Source organism: Podarcis muralis, chromosome 7, assembly GCF_964188315.1.
Source record: "Podarcis muralis chromosome 7, rPodMur119.hap1.1, whole genome shotgun sequence".
Taxonomy (NCBI): domain Eukaryota; kingdom Metazoa; phylum Chordata; class Lepidosauria; order Squamata; family Lacertidae; genus Podarcis; species Podarcis muralis.
The window spans coordinates 69055478-69079064 of record NC_135661.1 but is presented as its reverse complement, the minus strand read 5'-3'; the positions used below and the strand labels follow the sequence as shown (position 1 = coordinate 69079064).

At 45.7% G+C, this 23587-nt stretch overlaps 1 protein-coding gene across 9 annotated transcripts in view; it reads right to left on the bottom strand.

Annotated features, from left to right (window-relative positions):
* PTPRU (protein tyrosine phosphatase receptor type U) overlaps positions 1-23587 on the bottom strand; it is a 368985-nt gene that overhangs the window by 97773 nt on the left and 247625 nt on the right. For all 9 annotated transcript variants that reach the window (XM_077932039.1, XM_077932040.1, XM_077932041.1 and 6 more), the window contains exons 11-13: positions 16174-16276; positions 13972-14245; positions 9755-9791 (exon numbers count right to left, since the gene is read on the bottom strand). In XM_077932039.1, the coding sequence (XP_077788165.1) occupies positions 9755-9791; positions 13972-14245; positions 16174-16276 (414 nt within the window). The remainder of the gene's footprint in view (positions 1-9754; positions 9792-13971; positions 14246-16173; positions 16277-23587) is intronic.

Sequence of the window (23587 nt, the reverse complement as noted above, 5' to 3'; positions counted from 1 at the left end):
TAAACCATCAGATTTGTGGATTTCCTGGAAACATGGTGCAGGAAAGAGGATTGGGGACTTTTGGTTTGATCCAGCAGGTTCCTACGTACCATGAAGGCCTTGAAACACTTTGATAATTCATCAATTGATGAATTGAAACACTTTGATAATTCATCAATTGATGGTTCTGGTACATATGGCGCAGAACTGAAGGAACTTAGGAAGCTGCCTTATACTGAGTCAGACCATTGGTCCATCTAGATTATTACTGTCAACACTGACTGGCAGCATCACTCCAGGGTTTCAGGCAAGTGCTTTTCTCATCCCCATGAAGCTTGTAGACTCTCCTTCATTTGAAATTTTTAAGCAGAGGAGATGCTTTAATTGAGTTCCATGCATTCCAGGGGGGTTGGACTAGACCTTCAGATGCCTTCCAACTGTATGATTCTGTGATTCTATGATTTTATTATTCTTCAAACCCCTCCCCCATTGCTCACTATTTTAAATGTCTTAAATGTTTCAATATGTCTTTAAACTGTTTTGAAATGTTTTAGTTGGTTTTAAAATGGTTTTAAACGCTGCAAATATTATGTCTTTGGTTTTGGCTGTTTGTCATTCTGCGCCCCTTTGGGCAGGAGAGAAAACTGGTGAATAAATAAAATAAGTAAATAAGTATTGCCCTGATAAGAATCGGTAAATGCATTGATAAGCAATGATCTCCTTGAGACCACCTGAAAGCTGCTTTACAACAAAGAGGCTGGCATCACGGCTCAATAGTTGGGAACAGATCCTTGGCAACTTGAGCTGCCCTTGTGGAAAGCTGAGAGTCCCGTCTGTCTTTGTGGCCTCTACAATTAAAAGCGAGAGCTATCCCGCCCCCCTGGGCACATGTGAGGCCAGCCACGCCCTGCAGTATGCTGGTTGCCCAGCTGAGTGGAACATGACCGAGACCAAGCCACAAAGAGGCGTGGGCGTCCTTCCTATGGCTCCGTCCGGAAAAGGTTGGGCAGAGTTTCATGGCCGCTCAAGGCACATCTTCAGTGAAGCATGCACAATGCCTGTTTAATGTTCTAGCAAACAATCCAATCTAATCCCACATGGTGTTTTGTTTCGTGTGTGTGTGGTTTTTAAAAAACAACAACACCAAAATGATTTTGCTTAGTGACTCGATTTAAAGTAAAATAATCCAATCAAACATATACAAGACATGCCATGTACTCCCTTCCCCCATCAATCAATCAATCAATCAATCTCACCTACCCAAATAATGGACCAAGCTGTAGTTGGGACAAATTTTCCCTGTTACACAAATTTTTAGAGATCCTTTCATGATCAAATAGGAATCCAGTTGCCCCAAATCATATTCACATGGGTGAGACATCAAATGAAGAAAGCACAAGTTGTTTTAAAACAGGGGAGGGGCTTTTTCAGCCTGAGGGCCACATTCTTTTATGTGTAAACTTCTGGGGGCCACATGCCAGTAGAGGCTGGGGACAGAGGAATAAAGTGGGTGGGGTGGCATATGTGATTCTTAGTTTTGCATAAAAGTCTACATTTCAGCTATGCAGGAGTCAGAGCTTTCTACACACACACAAATCTCACCAACCAGGCAAGAGGGGAGGCCTATTCCTTCCAGGCAAAATCACTTGAAGAAAGAGCAGAGTAGGGATGTCAGAGAATTCCAGCAGAAATGGAAATGGGAACCGAAATTGCTACAATTTGAATGTTTGTCCAAAGTCCAGAATGCAAATCATGCAAGCAAATATGAGCAGCATACACCATTGTTGTTATTTTAATCCACAAACTTCACATAAATAATTATGTTGTTTTCTGAATTGTTTTTTAACATTCCCTCCCCATTGAAATGCGTTGTAACTAATTACGCAATTAATTTGTGTTTGTTTCAACCATAGCAGGTAGCACAATGAGTTATGTAAGTTTCAGTGGAAAGAAACTGAACTGCAGCTGAATGGAAACAGCGTTGGCAGGACAAAATTCGCTGCCTCCTGGCATTCCTTATGCAGAACAAGGCTGGTGAGAGGTGAAGTCTCCAGAGAAGAAGTCCCAACAGCTGGATAGAGAGGCCCAGAGAGCTGTGTTAGGCCCCTTGGATTGAAGTTCCCCTGCATTCTTAAGAGTCGAGCGATAATGGCATGCAAAAAGCACTGCAGAACATGCTTTGGGTTCTGACAGTGCTCATTCCATTCCCTGGTGATCTGCTGTGCTGTTGCATCTGTGGACCTTGGCAGTTTTCAGCTCTTCATTAAAACCCTGTCACTCCTGCTTACCCTCCTCCATTGCTAAGGCTTTAACTTCAGTGATGGGTGACCTTCCCCTAGTCAGGCTTGAGGGGAGAGGAGCACAATAATCAGAAAGTAGCTCATTCTCCCCGACAACCCGAAAGTCAATTCAAAGCTGTTTTAGATACTGGTGTTCCCCCTAAGATTTCCTTGAGAGCATGGTGTCATCCAATCCCTCCTGCAACCTTTCTTTGGAAGTCCCAACAGCCCTCACTTTCACCCACTCACCTGCCTCCTCCCAAAGAGCCACGCATGCCTCTCTTGCCGCTTTTGTTCTGCTAGCACGCTGTGTCCAAGTAACACTAAGTGTTGTGGCTTTCTCATTGCTATTAACACACGCCAGTAGCACTGGGAAGGTTACAGTTCCCAGGGCTCCTGGCAAGGGTGCTGACATGCCCCCCCCCCCACATTGCGGGGGCACATCACATGACACATCATGTTACATGTCATGTGACACATCGTCATACCCACCTAGCCCTCGGCCAGGACACGCAGGTATGCCGCTGCCGCAATGCCAGCGCTTGGCCTCCTCCCTGCATGACATCGGGCAGGGCCACATGATTTGTGGGGAACCCAGCCCCCTCCTTGAAAAATTAGGGGAGGCTGAAGACCCCTCGGTCCCCACCACATGGCGCACCTGGCTCCGGGCTAGGGCCATTGTTCAGGGATAGCCATGGGGGTTGGAGTGCAAAGTGTTTTGTCCCTCCCCCTTATGTTAGTAGTAGGAAGGAGGAGCATCAATAAGAAGAAGAAATATGTTCCCATTTCTGGAAACCACAGGACGTGAAGATCGCTCTTGTGCTTGAATCCAGCCACTGTGAGAACAGCATGCTGGACTTGATGGGCCATTGGCACAGTGCTGGTGAAAAACTAACCGCCCACCATCTTAAAGTGCCCAGAAGCACTTGTTTGAGTTTTAATATGCACACAACCAACAGTTATTACCAATAGATTGTGGGTGGGGTGGAGTAAATCCTGGTATAGTCATACCTCGGGCTGAAGTTGCTTCAGGTTGAGTGTTTCTGGGCTGCACTCCATGGCAACCCAAAAGTAACGGAACGCGTTACTTCTGGGTTTTGGCACTCGCACATGCACAGATGGTCAAAATGATGTCACGTGCATGCGCAGAAGAGGCGAATTGCGACCCATGCAGACGCGGGTTGCGTTCACTTCAGGATGCGAACAGGGCTCCAGAACGGATCCCGTTCGTATCCAGAGGTACCACTGTAGCTGGAATTTGTCATCCCCTCCAAGCAGCCTGTATTAGTATATTCAAATTTGTTTGAGTGCTCTATGCCACGCCTACTTTATGTGCCTGGCAATGCCCCTGCTCCTTGCACCCGACACGTAGCCATGGCAGCATGCCAAGCATCAGAGATGAGAGTGAGGAGGGGATGAAAGAAACATTCCTCCGTTCTTTGGACTAGTGATAGAAAGGGGCCTGAAGGTCAGGAGCGGGTGGTCCAGAGGCAGGATCAAAGGGAATTGCAATCTAAGGAAGCGGCAAACATTTGGAGGTCATGATACTGCTCGTGCATTGCGGCAAGCATTATGAAGCACGTTTCATAATGTCCAAAGCACCTTTGAAGCAAGCTGCATCAGTGTTGACCCTTGGCACGAGTCCCTCCTTTGACTCTGTGGAATCAATGGAAACCAGTCGGGTGATCCCATGGTGATATGTTGTCCAGGCCCAGAAACTTCCAAGAGAGATCTTTCATAGAGATTCAAGCTTTCAACAGACCAGCTGATAATGATCAGTCCCTAGATTTACTGTTGTTTTATATTGTATTTTGTATCCTGGTATTGTTTTTCCCATGCTTGTAGCTGGAGGAAGGAGTCAAGCTTTCTTGGTTGACCAATAAACTAAGCTGAAACTAATACTGTGTGTATGCTCGTGTGACTTCCACAGTACATTTGCTCCCAGCAAGTCTCTGCCAGTTTGATTCATGTGCATAACTCCAGATAGCTCTGGTTCTGCATTCCAGAAAATGCCATTCCATGCTCCACACACATATCATTTACTCGGTTTAAAAAAGATGCTCTGCTATCCCAATTTAACAGATCAATGGACAGGACAGGACATGATTACAGACAAACACAGAAAGAGGCGTGGAAGGCCTCCTTCTCCTCCAATCCCACAGAGGAACCTCCATCTGCCCAGTTGCTGTGTTGTGAACCATAAAGAGAAATTAACAAGAGGCCTGTAGCCTTGAAGTACCACCCTGTGCACATTTATAAGTCCCAATGTGGTGTGTCATTGACAACAGATTGATTTAAAAAGTTGCCAAACGCAATAAAACACCTGCAACAGTTTTAAAAGAAGCAGGGGAAATGTCCCAAGACTAAGGGCCGTGGCCTGCTAAATTCTACTCAGAGTAAACCCATTTAAATCAATGGATGTAAGATAGTCATGTCTATTCATTTCAGTGGGTTTCTTCTGAGTAGGGCTAACACTGCATGCAACCCAAAGTTACAGTTCCCCCAAGAAAATGAGTCCCATTATCCTCACCCAGCAATCTTAACAATCCCAAATTGTACGCTGCTCGAAATTTATTCTGCATTTGGGGGTGGGGGACGAGAAGGAGTTTCTTTTGAAATTTTCAAAGAAAGCTATATTGAATAAAACAAATTTTGTATTATTACAAATGACTATAAGGAAGATTTCCAAGACCACTTTTCATTAATCATAATAACAAAGGAGGCTTGGAGAAGCACTCTCAGCTAATCAAGGAGAAGCACTCAAACACTGGCCACATTCACACCATGTATTTAAAGCAGCATTAGACCACTACAAACAGTCATGGCTTCCCCGCAAAATCCTGGGAGCTGTAGTTTGTTAAGAGTGCTGGGAGTTGTTAAGAAGCCGCTGTTCCTTTTACAAAGCTACAATTCTCAGAGTGGTTTTGTTATATACTGAGTTGAATAGGATCCAAAATGCAGCAGTCTGATTGGTCCTAGAACAATAGGATTCAGAATGCAGCAGTCTGATTGGTCCTAGAACAATAGGATTCAGAATGCAACAGTCTGATTGGTCCTAGAACAATAGGATTCAGAATGCAACAGTCTGATTGGTCCACAGGAGCCACCCAATCCAGCTCCAGGTGGAAATGAATCCGCAATCTTATTGGCCTACAGGAGAATCCCAGAATTAGCCAATCGTGTGGGGCCCATTGTGTAAGTAATGTATATAAAGCAAAACAAAAAAAATTCCTTCCAGTAGCACCTTAAAGACCAACTAAGTTAGTTCTTGGTATGAGCTTTCGTGTGCATGCACACTTCTTCAGATACCAGTTGGTCTTTAAGGTGCTACTGGAAGGAATTTTTTTTGTTTTGACTACGGCAGACCAACACGGCTACCTATCTATAACTGGTATATAAAGCAGACATTCTGGGGGGACTCCCATTCCTCCTCACCACTATGAGCTGAATAAAGAGCATAAAATCCACTCTCGACTCCGAGTATATTTCAGGTTTAATAGTCAATACCTCTTTACAGAACTAGAGGCACAGTCTACTCCTGTTCCTCCACCATCACCACCACCAGCAACAGCAGCTGTCTTCATCTCAGCATCATAATTTATAAGGGGGGAGCCTTTTGCTGTTGGCAACTGGCTCCCAGATGGGAGTGTGGCCCTTGATCCAAAACAGAGTCTCCACCCTTTCCCTAAACCAATGCTTCCCAAACTCCCACCCACAAGACCACTTCAGAATTTTTGGTGGTCTTGGCAGGCCACTTAACGATTTTTCTGCCTGTCGTAGCCATCACACCTTGCTGTGGTAGATGTTGTATGATTTTTAATTGTATTTTTATTGCTTCTTTTATTCCTCATGCTGCATTGCATTGCATTACAACTCACATTCCATAGAACTCAACTTGCAACGCAGTAAAACACAAGAAATAAAATCAGCAATAAAATACAATTGAAAAAGATCAATATGGGTGCCTAATGTGGGCAGTGCTGCAAACCCACTTGAGCTTGCCTAGCCCTGGAGGTCAATGGACCACAGTTTGGGGACCCCGGTCCTACAGAATCATCATATAGTTTTTAATCCCTGCTGTCCTTCAATATTCTGCACCAGGCAGTTGCACACGCATAGTTGTGGCCATTTTTCACTTCTCACCGAGACACAATTTTTAACTTGCTTTATTGTGGATTTATTCCTGCCTATGATTTTGGACCTTTGCAGTGGTATTATCCATTTGGAAAACCGCAATCAGGGCCTTGAAACCCTTTTGAGGTGTTATCATCCGAAGAAGATTTGGCAATCCATGACCTTATCCGGAAGCCTATTGTGAGCTGCTTAGAGCACCCTTCAATACGATAATAATAATTTGCTTTTTGTAAGCCTTGCTGAAATGTACTCTTTGCAAGTGTAATGATACTTGTCAGTTGCTTAGAGCCTTCTTTAATATGATTCTTGTGCTATGTGGTTCTTTGTAAGCCTTGCAGAAATGCACATTTTGCAATTGTGATAATACGCTGCCTATTTTATTGTAACTTCTTTTCACCAATACATGGCTGTTACATTTGTGCACATATAGCTATGTCCGTTTTTCATTTCTTACTGTACTACAATTTTTAACTTGCTTTATTAAGGGCTTAGTCCTCCCATCCCCTCTCTGTCCCTGAATCCAAAAGGGAGCAAAATATATTAGCCAAGCACAAGGAATTTTATTAAACACATGGGAGGCCCTGAAGTTCAATCTCAGTGAAAGGCTGCGCATTTGGCTATTTGCTGAAATTCCAGGATCCAGAGAGAGATAGAGAACCCAGAAATATCTCCTTGATCAATTTCAGAAGAGTCGCTTGTGGTGACCTCCAGCTGCACAATTTTTTTCCTGGATAATATTGCCAGCCACCAGTATAAAATACCAAACATGTCCAGAACACATGGCAGACCAAATCAATTGTTCATGTTCCCAGCTTTGAAAATATGTCAGCAAGGTTGAAAAGGCCCCCAACCCAGCGCACAACAAATTTGCTCTCCTACAAGATCCGTTATTCTTTACTCAGTCTTGTTGTTTTTAACCCAAAACAAATGTTTCAGTTGTGCAGCAGCTGAGGACAATGGATTATCCAGATGCCAGGGAGAAAATTCATTTCCTATTTAGACCCTGAACATGTTGCTATGGGGAAGAAAAACATCTACACAAATGACTCAATTTGCTGAGCATCTACATTTCTATTTGTTTTAGAGAAAATGTGATTTAGGCTTAGATGAGGGATGTGTGAGAAAATCCACAGAGTGATTCTATAGAATTCCTGCAGAGGAACTTTGCAGTGAAATCTGTTATCTGAATGTTTTGCCATGAACTTTGGCAGAGAATTCAAATTGATTCTCACTGTTTATGTTTCATGCTGCAGGTGTGCATGACCTATGTTGACTGTGTATGCAGCAGCTGAAGACTACAAATGCCATGGTGCAGTGAAACTTTGATTTACGCCACAATCCTATGGGCTGCCATATTTTGAAGAGGAAAAAAGAGGGCACATCTGACTTCTGCTTTTAACTATGGGTCGCTATGATGACTCTCATTTTACATACTCATGAAAAAGAGGATGTGTCCTGGAAAAAGAGGACATATGGCAACCAATGTCTACTCAGAAGTAAGTACTACTGAGTTCAATGAGACGTACTCCCAAAAAGGTGTATTAAGGACTGCAGCCTATAAACTATGTGTGCATGCTTACTAAAATTGCAGGTGCAAAGCATGGTGGCACAAGCTATGCCTCCACTCCATTTTGGAAAATCAAATCCCAAATTCTGCTTAGGGGAAAATTATTTATGCTACAACCCATATCTTGTGAGGACAAGCCCACAGGTGGTCCTTTCTGCACAATATAGGAATTGTGCCTTTGGTGTTATGGAAAACTGATGTGGACAGTGCCGGATTTATGTATAAGCTAAACAAGCTGTAGCTTAGGGCCCCACTCTCTTGGGAGCCCCCCCAAAAAAATGAAAGGAAAAAACTGGATGTACATTTCCAAAATATAAGATAAAAAAAAAATCTACACATCAACAGTGTTTTGTGTTGTGTAGGCTCCTATGATACCTATTAGGTCCATAAATTACCATATAGCATACCGGTATATTCAACACAAAAAACAGCGCAATTTGTTGTTGACAAAGGACAGTGGGACATATAAAGGGCCCCATTACCTTCAGTAGCTTAAGGCCTCATCAAACCTTCAGTAGCTTAGGGCCTCATCAACACAGCTGTCAACCGTCCCTTATTTGGCGGGAAACTCCCTTATCCCAGCGCCGTGTCCCGCTGCTGTCCCTTATTGATGATGTCCCTTAAATTTCCCGGGTTCCAAAGGAAGCAGCTCCTCTCCCTCCCTCCCTGCCGGCCAGGGAGGAGGGAGGCTCCAACTGTGTTGCTTGGCTGCCTGGCCCGCCCCCCTCCGGCCTCCTCTCACCAGCCTCGGCCCCCAGGAGCCCCTCCCCGCCGGGACTGGTGGGAGCCTCGGGCCCTTCCGCCGCCATCCTCCTCGCAGCCACCAAACTGAGCGTCTCTGCCTGGGGCCTCCCCTCTGCCTGCCGCCGCTGCTGCTCCCACTAGGCCGTACTGCGGCTGTGCCGCCGAAGGACCTGGATGAGATGGGCAGCCTGGCGCGGCCTATGAATTGCTGAGGAGCCTTGAGAGGAGAGCGAGGGCAACCATAGAGAAAGCAGTTCAGAGAGAGGGGGAGGAGGAGGAGGTGGAGGCGCGGGCAGGTATTCCAAGGGCTAACCATAGAGGGGAAAAGCGGAGGAAGGACCGCAAGCGCTTCTCCTATAGATTTGTAGTGGTAGACTGGCATAGATGGTCTGCTCTGCGGGTTTATTTTGGGTGCTATTTCCCCCCCCCCCCCCGGTTGCTGCTTGTAGTTATTTAATTGCAGTGTTTCATCAGCTGCTGTCTTGAGCAGCAACCTCTGGAAACGAAGGGCTAAAAACTGGTGCTGCTCTCCCAAATTATCTGATCCCTTTTAACTTCGTATTTCAGCTGGTTGACTAAAATCCCTTATTTTGGCTGCTGATCCCTTATTTTCGAGGCTGCTGGTCCCTTGTTTTCAAATCTGTAAGTTGACAGCTATGCTCATCAAACCTAAATCCGGCCCTAGATGTGGAAATGTGACGAACTGAACTTATGATTGTAAAAATGAGAAACTGAGGGAAACCGAAGTTTACAGATTTGCCCATCCCTACCTGAGCCATCCCCTAACAACACTCCTTGGTATTTCCTGGCTCAGATGACAACATAACTCCACCCGCCTTAAGGGAGGATGGGATGGACATTTCAGGCAGCAAACTATCATGGGCTGGCTCTGCAACTCTTGTCTGGCTCACCAGCAGCCACTTCGTGGCAAACCGCTAACCTATGGAAGTAAAACTAGTGCATGTCACTCAGCAAGAGGGTGCAAATCAGAAAGGCCATTTGACAATAGACGGGGATAATATAGGCAAAACGCACTAAGAAGAATGATTACCTTTCCGGGCTATTCGGATGCAATTCAGCCTCGTTTCCTAACAGGGAAGAAAAGAGAGAGTCAGATTTTACTGGTCGAAGCTTTATGTGAACTTACCCTTTATTTTTAGAATGAATATTGTTCTGCCTGCTTGCATCCCATCACAGTCATCCCACCAGAAATAGGTATTTCCAGACATCAAGGCTTCATACCACTTTGATATTTTTGAACTAATAAGCAATATATGCATTCTTTTAAATAAATAGCAATATGAGCATGAAAAACCCCAATTTACAACTAACATACTCACACACACCACACAACATGGCGTGTGCAAGGTCGCCATGCCCCCCCCCCAGCCCCCTCACTGAAAATTTTTTTGGGGGGGTCCTTGGCTCCCTGCCCACCTGTACCCCCGATGGCCCCCCTGATGCTGGTTATGGCTTATGAGAGCTAAAGCCCTACAATATCTGTAGGGCAACAGGTTCCCCATCCCCAATTTAAAAGCTGGTTCTTAAATCGTAATGATGCCAATTGCAGTGACTGGCAAAGTTTGCACAGTAATTTCCTCCATGGCATTGAATTCCTTTAGATTTAAGGCCTATGGATAGAAATGAATACACCATACTATTCCGTGTACAGTATAAGATGACCTTTTTTCCTTTAAAATTATGTTAAAAATTGGGGGTCAGTGGCTATTTGGTGTGTTATTTGTTGCTGTGGCCAGGCTGGTGTTAATTGGCTGTTGCTACTCTGGGCTACCCCCCCCCCATAAAAAGCTCAATAACTATGGGCAATCCTCCCCCAAAAAAACTCAACAACTCTGAGCAATCTCCCCCCATTTTCTTAATTTGGAGTCCCCCCAAATAGGGGGCGTCTTATACGCAAAGGCGTGTTATACACAAAAGAATACGGTCACCTCTCAGGTTGATAGAGAGCCATCTCACTTGCCCAGCTGAGAAACCATTTTTTTCTTCCCTTTCCTTTCTTTCCTGCACTGCCTGTCTCCTCCCTTTCTATCTCGCCAGCCCAGTGGGATTCCTCAAGCACCCCCCTGCATTGCCTGCCCGCCTGCCAAAACGCCATGCTAATAACACAATCACTGCAGATGGAAGAATGGAAATGAAACAAATGGGCATCATTTTCCTTAATGTGCATAATCTATATCTACTCATTATGTTAGGATTCCTTGTTGTGCCATTTGGGATATTTGGATGCTGGGTGCATGAGAACCAGACTGCAGCAATAAGGAGGAGGCTGGAAAGAACCTCAGCTGGGGCATAAAGCTTTCCAAGACATCCTCCCCTGCCTGCTCACACAGGCAGCTATTCTATTCTCCCTGCAGCTGGACTGTGAAATTAACAGCTTCTGTCAATCATTACCAACCTGGGGTCATTACAGTTCTAAGAATTCGACCGGCGCTCCACATATGCCAGTATCCTGCTTCCCACAGTGACTAGTCAGATGCCTATGGGATGGCCACAAGCAAGGCATGGAAGCAACAATGCTAATCCCAGCAATTAGTGCTCAATAGCACAAAGGAGACCTTCATGGAGGCCATTCCAAGGTTTAGTGGCTACTGAGCACACTCAATCCATATTGTCTCACTGCCCACCCCCCATCTTTGTTTCTTTGTTCAGAGAGCACTTTAAAAAAAATATATCAAGACATTTTGGGGCATGTCAACATGTCCATCTAGTTTCTGGGTAAGGGTTATAGCTCAGTGCTGAAGCATCTGGCTTGCAAGCAGGACTCAGGTTCAATTCCCAGCATCTCCAGGTAGAGTTCAGAAAAAACTCCTACCTGAAATCCTGGAGAACTGCTGCCAGTCAGTGTAGATAATACTGAGCTAGATAGATCAATGGTCTGACTTGGTATAAGGCAGATCCCTATGTTCTTATGATTCTCAGTGGCCCCATTTGGCTCCATTCTTATTGGCACTCACTACCCAAGTTTGCAGTTAGAGGAACTGCATCTGAACCTGGAGGTTTCGTTTACCTAGCTAACGGCCTCTAATGGACTTAGGTTGCATACATTTAAAACACAGAGACACACCTTGAAAGAATCCTGGGAGCTGCAGTTACCCCTCACAGAGCTATATAAACCCTTAACAAACTACAATTCCCTTAATTTATTTATTTTTATTTATTTTTTAGGGGAGAGGTGTTTTAAATTTATGGTGTATATAAATTCTTCATTCTCCATGAATTTGTCTAACCCTGTTTTTAAACTAACACCATTACATCTGTAGCACTGATAATTGCGCATTGTTCATAGAAGCACTTTCTCTGGTCTGTTCTGAAAACTGCTCTCATCAATTTAATTGGGCAACCCTGAGTTCTTGTATTATGGATAAGGTGGAGGGAGGGGAGGGAAACTTTTTTCCTCGTCCACTTTCTCTACATAGTGCATAATGTTAGACACCTCTATCATGTATGCCCCCAGTGATCTCTCCCTTCCCAAAACTAAAACTAAGAAGAAAAAAACCACACCAAATGCTTTTAGTGGGTGTAGCCTAGAGGAGGCATAAAAGTCCTCAATCCGCTCCCAACATTGGTTGTAGCAATGTCGGGTTATTTTTCGCTCTATAAGACGCACCAGACCACAAGACGCACCTAGTTTTTGGAGGAGGAAAACAAGAAAAAAATATTCTGAATCTCAGAAGCCAGAACAGCAAGAAGGATTGCTGCGTAGTGAAAGCAGCAATCCCTCTTGCTGTTCTGGTTTCTGGGATAGCTGCGCAGCCTGCATTCGCTCCATAAGACGCACACACATTTCCCCTTATTTTTTAGGAGGGAAAAAGTGAGTCTTATAGAGCAAAAAACACGGTAGCTTTTTGGAGCTGTCCGTGGTCCTGTAACATTTGAATTTCCTTGCTTCCAGAACATAACACAGAACATGAACCCAGAATGTCCTGGGTTCAATCCATGGCATCTCTAATTGAAATAATCAGTTAGCAAGGATGTAGTGGGAAGCAGTCTGAGGCTGAGACCCTTGAGAGCTGCTTTTCATCAAAGCAGACAACCCTGGGCTCCATGGACAAATAATCTGACCTGGTCAAAGGCAGCTTCCTGTGTTCCTTATTTGAATTGATGGATTTACATGTAATGGCAACCCTTCCTGCTTCTTTGCCAGCTCTCTCTGGCAGCACACACTCCTTCATGTGGCTCTACAGCCTTTGACTTCTATGGGTGCGGCAATACATTGCCTGCCCACTTCTGCATCCCCAGTGGCTCAGATGGAAGCTGCAGAAACGTGTCAAGTCAAGGCATCAAGGATCCTCTGGAGGATGCCCCCTGTTGTTCCAGCAGTCACCTTGAAAGAGATTTGCCCAGACGTGGAACAGAACCTCGGGTTAGTCAGATCAGATTTGTCTCTGCAATGAAAGCTGGGCTGTTGAAGCTAGGCTGAGCTTGATCGTCTTGCAGATTAGGACAGAACAGCCCACTGGGGCAGCTGCAGGGGACAGGCCTGGAGTCCTTGGAGGACATCTCCTAATGTTAGCAGATGCAAGGAGTCGCTGCAAGAAAGGGTGTCAAATGAATTGTCTCTTGCTGAGATGCCTGAGCAAGATCCCCACCCTTCTCCCTCTGTAGACAGCCTGAAGAAAATCCATGTATTCTCATTTCCAATGGTGCAGTCTGATTATTTTTAGACTTTGGACTTAATGGTCTTACATACTCTCTACCCCATCACCACCACCGTTCCAAAGATGGCAAACGGGGAAGGACCATAGCTGAGCATCAGAAGGTCTCCTGCTGATTCTGCTGCCCCCAAGTCCTGCCCTGATGGCACCGCTGCTCATTTCTTTGCTAGAAAAGGCAAGGATGTCTCTCAGGTCCAGGCAGGAAGAGGCAGAAGCAGCTGAGATTGGACATTAATGATACACAGACTAAGGAAAGAGGGTGTAGCTCAGTGCAGTGCAGGCTAGTCTATTAGGTGAATGGGACACTATACCACCAGCCACCATTGCAGTGATGATTCACTAGCTTTGCCCTTGTGAAATGCAATCCTCAGCATCATTGATTTTTTAAAAAAAATCTCAGGGGGCTGAGCTAGCCCCGGGACAATGGCTGCAAATTGAATTAAGATCAGTCAGTGTGAGCTCCCCACTTTAAGTTCCAGCTGATCTGGAAGCAGCAGTGCCTTCTTGGTGGTAGTCCCAGAGCTCCAAAACTTCCAGAGGTTATGGAAGGCTATCAGCTGATCACATTTTAATCCAACACATTGCTACTCACCCCTTTGAGATGGCTCATGGCCTGGAAGTAGATGAGATAGGCCTTCTTGGGCTCCAGCGGTGGATTCCAGTAGCCGCTATAGGTTTGGTTGTCCCCTACCGTGAAGGGCTTGGCTTCTGTGAGGCTGCTGGGGGGCAGCTCGGCTCCAAAGTAGTGAACTGAGCCACGGGACATGGCGTCGTCAAAGGTGAGGGGCACTGGAAAGCATTCCTGGCCCCCCACCTCCCGCTTGACCTTCCTAGGCCTGTCTTCTTCCACAACGACTTGGTATGTGCTGGGGACACAGTCCAAGGAAGCGGGTTGGAGAGAGAAAGAGAACAGAGAGGGGTGAAATCAGATGGTCTCACAGAACTGTAGAGTTGGAAGAGACCCTGAGTCCAACCCCCTGCAATGCAGGAATATGCAGCTGTCCCATATGGGGATCAAACTTGGAACCTTGGTATTATCAGCACAAAGGCTCTAACCAGCTGAGGCATCCAGGCTGAAATAAATCAGAATGCTTTGAGATTAAGGGGGTTGGCACCTGCACTTACAGCTGCCTTTTCAAACCCTTGGAGAATAATCCAACCAAAGAATTCCAGGAACTGTAGTCTTGTTGAAGGTGTTGGGAATCATAGCTCTGTGAGGGATAAACTACAATTCCCAGTATTCTTTTGGGGGGAGCCATGTACAGTCAAATGTACAGTCATGGGGGTTTGTGGCTTGCCAATGCCCGTCTATGCTGGAGTCTACTGGCTATACCATCATCCTGCAGACACTAGATTACAAATGTTCAGCCTTACTGGCAGAAGATCCGGTGAGTTTCAAGTAACTCGTGGAAGCAGAGGTGCTGCCATCCCCTTTCCTCGCATGATGATCATTTATTTAACAACATTTCTATGCTACCCGATCTTGTAAGAAACAGGAATAGCTAGCAAAGGGAGATGATGGATGGCTTGGCTAAGGAGTCTTAGAAGAGGCAGCTGCCAGACTTAAGGCTCAGAGCTTTGAGGATGATGCACTCGCGTTGCCTTGCTGCCAAAGTCAAGGGAAGAGGATTCCGTCCAGCAGGTGCACATGGGATGCAAAGACACTTGCTCAAGACATTCAAGCAAGAGCCGCAGGAAATCCACAAAGGCGCTCTCTCTCTCTCTCTCCCTCCCTCCCTCCCTCCCTCTCCCTTTCTCCAGACTCCACGGCTGTGACCTGCAGGCCAAGCACAGCTGATCTCACACACACACATCAGGCCTGGCTGTCTGTAGGTTATATATAATTAAAGATGCCAAGTCAGAGGCACTATTTGTAACTTTCTCTACCCTTCAGCCAAGAGCAGAAAGGCAAATAACAGTGTGTCAGAAGGGACTGTTTAAATGCCCTAAAGCATTCATGGGCAGGTTTCGTACTGTGGCACAGACCGTGTTAAAACCAGCGCTTTTCAAAAGGGATGCATTAAATCAACAGGCAAACCTTTGCCATCTTTGGAAAAGACAGGTGCCTAGGGTGGGGAGGCATGTGTGTTCAGTGGGTGAATCAAGTCTCGCTCGCCAATTCTCAGCATTAAAGTCTAATTACAAAGATGGCAAAGAGGAACGCTGTCAGCCATATCCCTCACATTTCCATTCTTGCTCAGGTTGTGGATGGCTCTCAATCGGATGTGTAGTAGTCTGGGGTTGCAGGGGGTCAAAGACTTATTACTATTTCTGCAGCATGGTCCCTGGAAAGTGAAGAACCTTATGGTTTCAGTATTCCTAAATGGAGCATACAGAACAGCTCCTACTTGGCGTTCCTCCCAGCTGCCTTCTTCGGAGTGACTATGAGCCAATCCGCAGTTACTGACTCACCTCCTTTCACTATGATTGGCTCCTATAAGCCAATAAGTGTGAGGAGATTCCTCCCTAGAGGCTAAAAAGCTCCTTTTTCTGTTACATACAATAGAACTTCAAGGAAAGCAGAAGTTGAGTCACCTTGGAAGAAGATACAAGAGCACTCCAAACTGAGCAAATGACATGGGGGGTGGGTGGGAAGGATTAAGCCCTTTGCTAGTTCCACAGTCATGACCCAAATCCAACCCACCTCTGGAACTGCAATTAATATTTTTTTTAAGCAAGGAGGAGGGGGGAGAGAAAAGGCCAATCCACCTTCCATTTCATAAATGAAGTTTTGTTGTCTCAAAACTGAAAGGTGGTATGCATGAGTTCCTTGAGTAGATGGGCTTTCCTGTACCTGATAGGGGCACCTCTGCCCTGTGCCGGCCTTAGCAGAATGGTGATGGTGCTCTCCGACTCTCCCAGAGGGGAAGGCATGTCCCCATAATCGAAGCTAGGAGCTAAAAAGGAAAACAAAAGACAGTGATCAGAAAGGATATAAGCTCAAGAAGGACAATCCTGGGGCTTTTGTGAATTCCAAGCATAGTGATGTTTCATCGGAAATAGCAAGCCATGTATTGAACTCAGAGAGGTTGTACATTTACATTGGTTTAAACTGATTTAAGACAGCGCAAGTCCTCCTGTAGATGCTCTGGTTGGAAGCAACAGCTATTTGGTTCCTTCTTTACCAGAATTGTCTCCATCACCAGACATCATCATCATCTATACCCCATCCATCTGGCTGGGTTTCCCCAGTCACTCTGGGAGGATCCCAACAGAATACAGTGGTGCCTCGCAATACGAAATTAATTCGTTCCGCACGTTTTGTCGTCTTGCGATTTTTTCGTCTTGCGAAGCACGGTTTTCCATAGGAATGCATTGAAAATCAATCAATGCGTTCCTATAAAAACCGCCTTCAGACCAGGTCCGGGGACAGTCTGTCCCCCGACCTCTTCTGAAGGCTGGGGGGGCTTTTCTTCCCACCCCCAGCATTTTAAAAAACCCCGGGATAGCGGGGGACTTCTCCGCAGTCCGGGGCGATTTTAAAATGCTGGTGGGCGGCAGCGCGGCCGCCCACCAGCATTTTAAAAAACCCTGGGATAGCGGGGGACTTCTCCGCTGTCCGGGGCGATTTTAAAATGCTGGCGGGCGGCAGTCCTCCGCTGTCCCGGGGTTTTTAAAAAACCTCTCCGCCCCCCCCCCGCCAGGCTTCGGAAGGCTGCTCCGAAGCCTGGCGGCGGGAGGAGGTCTCTCCGCCCCCCCCCCGCCAGGCTTCGAAGCATCCTTCCAAAGCCTGGCGGAGGGGCGGACAGACCTCCTCCCCCCACCAGGCTTCGGAGCATCCTTCCGAAGCCTGGGGGGGGCGGAGAGACCTCCGCCCCGCCGCCAGGCTACGGAGGAGGTCCGAGGACAGTGGGGAAGATGCACTGCGCTTCCCCGCTGTCCCGGAGATTTCCCTATGGGCTTTCGTCTTGCAAAGGAAGCCCATAGGGAAATTCGTTTTGCGAAGCTCCTCCGCGACGGAAAACCCTTTCGTTTAGCGGGTTTTCCGTCTTGCGAGGCATTCGTCTTGCGGGGCACCACTGTATTAAAAACACAATAAAACATCAAACATTAAAAACTTCCCTAAACAGGGCTGCCTTCAGATGTCTTCTAAAAGTCAAATAGTTGTTTATTTCCTTGACATCTGATGGGAGGGTGCCACTACTGAGAAGGCCCTTTGCCTGGTTCCCTGTAACCTCACTTCTTATAGGGAGAAGGCCCTCGGAGCTGAACCTCAGTGTCTGGGCTGAATGATGGGGATGGAGACGCTCCTTCAAGCCATCCAGATATATCAGAGAGTGATATAATACAGTGAAGTCTCCCCCGCCCCCGTCAACCATGGTAAAGACCACCTGTCATTTGGCTCTTCCCTTCTCAAAACTGCCTCCATCGGATGCCATTCCATCTGGTCCTCCCACCCCCAGTCCCTGGGTACATCAGTTAAGCCCTCTCCAGATGGCACTGCCATGAACAGGAAATACCAGTAGAATGGGGATGGAGGGGGCACATCTTTATCCCCACCACCATCATTGCAAGGCACATTTTTTTTCTGCTCCCGGGTTCTGGAGCTGAGAACTGCTTCTTAAAGTGTGAAAGCCCGCAGATAACTTGATTCCAATCTGCACACTAAACTGGAAGGTGCAGATCAGATTAGGCTGAATGGGAATTTGCAAAGATCATATTCCTCAAGAAGCCTAGGTGTAGCTGTTTCCCGCTGCCTAGAACAACATCTTGACAGAGCAGTTAGGCGGCCTCCTCTCCAAGTCATGAGCGCAATGAATCAGAAAGACAAATCCAATTGGTTCGTTTTAAATAACTGGCCTTCACCAAAACTCCCATGGCACTTTTTTGGGGGGATGAATTACGAGCGCCAGCAACTGCCTCCTTCCCACGTGGTAAACTGATCCAGTTAGCATTCTTTGATGTGCATGTGAATCAGCTCTTGGATTCCAGATGTGACAACATTTCAGAGGGAAGCAAAGTCATGAATGTTTGGGGGACTGGGGGTTGCTCTTTGGGAGGGGGGGGGAATGTGTGTTGTGTGTAGGGCTGCCAAGTCAGGAGCATCCCAGACCCTGAGATTTCAGGGCTCAAATCTGAGATCTATGAGCAGCCTCTGGTGGTGTCATGGAGGAGAGGCTTTTGGTGATGCCACAATGTTGTCCCTGGAACCATCACAGTGTGGGCCCTGGAGATGGGAGTTAATTGGGAGAGGGGAGGGGAGGAAGGCAGCCCTCCCTCAAGTGTCTATGTTATCATTTTCACCCAGCTCCTGCCAGACTGAAGCCTGCAAGCTGTATGCACAGCTTATTTTCTTAATAATTCTTATTATTATTAAAGGCACTCTTGTGCACCTGAAGATTCAAGCCCTCCACTTGCCACCTGGAGGGGACCAGGCAAGCCTGGGGACTTCAGATCAGACCTAGATGTCTGGCAGCCCTAGCTGTATGGAACTGAGAACCCTCGGCTCTCTTTTCATTGACTAGTTCTCTCCTTTTGAATAATGTCCCCGGCTTATGCCAACATAAAACGCTGCACCTCATTTCCATCCACATTGCACACTGATTATTCTGAAAGCCATGGTTATCCCACAATTCTTTTTGCTCTGACAAGAGAAAGGGAAGAAAGGAAGGGGATGGACATATTAATTGGCTCTGCTTCTGACAGAGCCGGATGAGTGAAAAACAAGGGGAGGGACGACATGCTGACTGAAAGGAAAAAATTGGAAGGGGAACCAGAAAGATGAAGTTCTTTACAGAAATATGAAAGAATAGTGAAGGGTTGAGCAGCTGCTTTGCATGTAGAAGGACCCAGGTTCGATTGCCGGCATCTCCAGGTACAGCTGGGAATGTTCCCTGCCTGAAACTCTGGAGTGTCACTGGTAAAGGAGCTAATAGAATCATTAGTTTGCCGGAAAGTGAAAATGTACCTCCGCAGACCTTGCTTTGTCCGAAGCCGTCCTTTCAGTCAATGCAGCAAAACCTTTCCACATTTCCCTTGCAGAAACCCCCTGCCCCTCGCTCTCCCTTTGCTTACAGCCTGCAGGTCCTGATTAATCAGCAGTCACTCAGGTCCACCTCCTGCTGCCTCCTAATTCCTGTGTCCCTATTAAAAAACATCTCAGCCAATTCAGCACTGTTAATAGCTACACCACAGACATTAGCAAACAGCCCTAAGTACTGTATGGCTTGTTAATGAAGCCCAATTAATCCCTTGTTTGTGCCTCTGCAAGGCAGAGTATTTTGTTTCCTCTCTGTAATCTTCCCCTTGGCATATATTATGGGGTGGCGGCAGCAGGGGGTTCTGTTATCTCTGCAGTAGACAATCTTCTAAAGAATGCCAGCTTTGCCTCCTCCTGAGAGCCAGCCTGGCCTCCTCTCTGTCTCCCAGAAAGCCTGGCTGTATGACTACAGACCCAAACTTCCCTCCCAGCTCTTCAGCTTTGGCACAACTAGGAGCTCATATGACAGACTGTGGGCATTGATGTGACTAGCTTCACTGCCAAAACTTGAAACAGAGAGAAAAAGAAAGGGCAATTGATGGGATCAGTAATAGTCTACTCATTTGGCAAAAAGGGGACTCGGAAATCTGTCACCATTTCAAGTTCTGGGATCCCACTGCATCTTCTAATTGGAATGACATGCTTTGGGGTGCAATCTTTGCTATTTCCAATACAAATGAACTTGCTCTATACCTCCTGGACAAATGCATGGATTAGAATTTGTCCGTTCACTGATTTCCATGCTTCCTTAATGTTCGGATGCAGTACTCAGCATCAAAAAAAGCATCAAAATAGGGCCCTAGGGTTGCCATACATTGTCTTTTTCCTGGACATCTCCTCTTTTTTAGGGGTAAAATTTCTGTCCCAGCATATTTTTAAAATTGGACAAAATGTCTGGGGTTTTCACCAAATGACAACGGCATCCTGCCTTCTCCTGTGCAGCGGTTACCTCGCACATAGCCATGGCTCAGTTGGGAACCACAGGTGTTGCAAGCAGCCTCACTGCTCCAGCTTCTCTCTCAGGACTACATGTGACCTTGTTATCCATCTCAATCAACAGTAGGCAGCGGTGGCACATTTGAATGGAGTTTTGGAGGCAACGAAGGAGGATGGGCTGTTGGTTGATCGCCTGAGGACAGGTGAGTCACAGCAACACAGAATGCAGCCACCTCTGGACAGGTATCCCTCTCTCTGCATGCCTGCTCTACTGTCTCTGAGAGGTCAGGATGCCACAGGGAAGGATGGGGAAGTGGAGGCAGAGGCAAAGGCAGAGGCTTCTTTTCCTTGCATACATATCATATGCACCCCCTCCTCGGGAGAAAAGGAAAACAAGCCTCACGTCACCCTCAGAGGTTAATGTAAAAAGAGGACAGAACAGAGAAGAGTCGGTGGAAGAAGATTGGAAAAAATTTAAAGTATATTTACAGAAATATTGTAAAATAAATGAATGTTAGAAGGATGCTGGAAAGAAGTTATATGGCTTTAGCAGAAATGTTATAAAGAATTAAGTAAAAATAGATTGTTAACGGGTCAAAGGGTAAAATTTAAGGTTAAATTGCGTTAGATAAATTATGGAACAAAATTTGAGAAAGAGGGAAAGGACTTGCTGAAACAACTAATTGAATTAGAATACAAAAAAGGGAGGTGTGAGGAAGTCAAGGAAATAAGTAAATGAAAGATAAAGATATGAAAATACTGGATGGTTTTTTTAAAAAAAAATGTTTTTGTTTCTAAATGTTTTTCTTTTTTCTTTTTTATTGTTTTGTCGTATTGTTGTTTTTTATTGTATTTTCTTTTATTTTTGAAGTATTGTAACTTTTTATTGGCTGCTTTTCTTTTTTTGTAATTGTTAAACTTTAATAAATATCATTTTAAAATAAAAATAAAAAGAGGACAGAACAATGTAACAGATTGAAAATAAGAGTGATTTGCCCACCCTAATCCTGGCACCATCCAGAAAGAAACATTTGTCCTGTGCCTGGGATGTAAGATGTATTTCTTTTTCTCAAACAAAGGTTCATTGCCGTAATGGCAAAAGCATGCATTTCATAATATGTGCACACTCGTGTATTACACAGAGAAATGGGAGACTTGGTGCTCTTCTGATACAAAAAATGCAAATGTAAGAAGAGGCCTGATCAATCAGGCCAGAAGTCCACCTAGCCCAGAAGTCTGTTCTCACAGGGGCCAACCAAATGCCTCAACAGGAAATCCAGGACCTGAGCTCAACAGCTCTTGCAGTTCCCAGCAACTGCCTCTGACAGTGGGGGAGATAACATGGCCATCATAGCTAACAACCATTGATTACCTTATCCTCCATGAATTTGCCTAATCCTCTTTTAAAGCCATCCAAGTCGGTGACCATCACTTTATGTTGTACTGTAGTCACTCTGTACATTGACTGGATCATTTCTCAACACTTTCAGGCTGCAATCCTAAACTAGGGCCTAAACAGTGTTGGATACCATGGAATAGGATTGTAATGCAAAATGCATTGCTGTAGAATTTCAGTGATTTCAACGACTTCACTGGTTCTATCAGTGCAAAGAGATCCAAGATTTTAAGAACTATGGTATTGCTGCTTCCTTAAAAAAAAAAAAAAAATGATCAAAACCGAAAGCTAATCTCTTCATCTTCAGGCAATGTTAATCCCATGTCCCAGAGATGGAACATCTATTTATTTGTGGGACAGGTGACTTTCCTCTGACAAGTTTTTGCCAGCAAAAACAATTGCTCTTCCACGGCTCAGTGACTAGAGAACATCTTTTGCATGCAGAAAGCCCCAAATTTAATCTCTGGCATTTCTACTTAAAAAAGATGTTGTGTAGCAGCTGATAGGAAAGGGCAGGAAGCCACAAATCCACTTGTCAGCTTGTCAGAGGTGAGTGCATCCAGTCCTACAGTGAGCAGGGCACCCAGCACTCCACAGATCCATTCCTGCGAAAGGTCGTTTTCACTGCAGCTTTCGAGTAGGTAAGAAACAACAAGCAGAAATGACTCTCCAAACTTTGGGAAGGATGTGAGGGAAAGGGGACATAGCTTTGATGGGAATGTCCAATGAACTGATGGCAACTGACCAGGAATAAGACCCTAGAAATGAGTCAGTGTGTCTGGCTGCTAGAAGGTTGGTGGTTTGAGTGCCCCCCAGGGATGGCTTTGGGCAGAATTCCTGCATTGCATAAAGTTGTACAAGAGGACCCTTGGAGGCCTTTCCAACTCTGTTCTGTCAGAGAACAGCTCAGTGGAGATATTGACCCCATGTACGACAGCTGTGAAAAAGGCGAACTCCATGTTAGACTAGAGATCATTAGGAAAGGAACTGGAAATACAACTGCCAATGTTCTGATGCTGTTGCGCAAATCTATGCTACAACCACATTTGAAATACTGTGTACAGTTCTAGTCGCCTGACTTCAGAAAGGATACTGCAGAGCTGGAAAGGGTTCGGCAAAGTGCAGCCGGAATGATGAGGATGGAGTGATTGCTCTGTGAGCACTTGGGACTTTTTGTGGGATGTGAAATACAAGAGCAGTCAAGTACAACATTCCTCGAGTGAACATGTTTACACCCAGGGAGGAATGTTTGTCCAGACAGCAGGTAAACTTCCTGTTTCCTTCTGGGCTGGGACAGACTTCCTCTGCATGTGACTAGAGGTGGGCGTGGCCTCACCTGTGCAGGTAAAAACAAAAGCACAGGGCAGGGCAGCCATCTCTCTCTCTTTGACTACATGCATCGAAGAAGCAACATCTGCTTTGCCAAAGATGCTCTCTTGGCCTCCAGCCAAGGTGGGGGAGGGGGAATGCTTTGTTCCATATACTATCAAAAAGCAAAAAGTGAAACTAACCAAACCTACCTAAAAAGTGCATTTCACTTGGGGGGAAATAGTATCAGGTAAGCTCACAAACAAAAATGATTAATGTATAGGCTGGTACTTGTGTAATCAGCAATGTGCACACCACAGACTCTTGCAAGGAGGGTGGAGGGTGGATTACCATTCACCAATAAGTGGGAGGAATATCCAGGCAACCTGATCAACCTGAAAACTATATTCACAAAGATTTAGAATACCTTGGACAGATCTGAGCTTAAAAAAATCAAAACAGACTATTAACCATTTTTCCCATTGTATGTTTACCTGTTTTACACATGTGTGTGATTTTCTTAACTGAGAACTTCATAATTATAACCATATTCACCTAATACTGGGTTTTGTAATTGTCTCCTTGTGA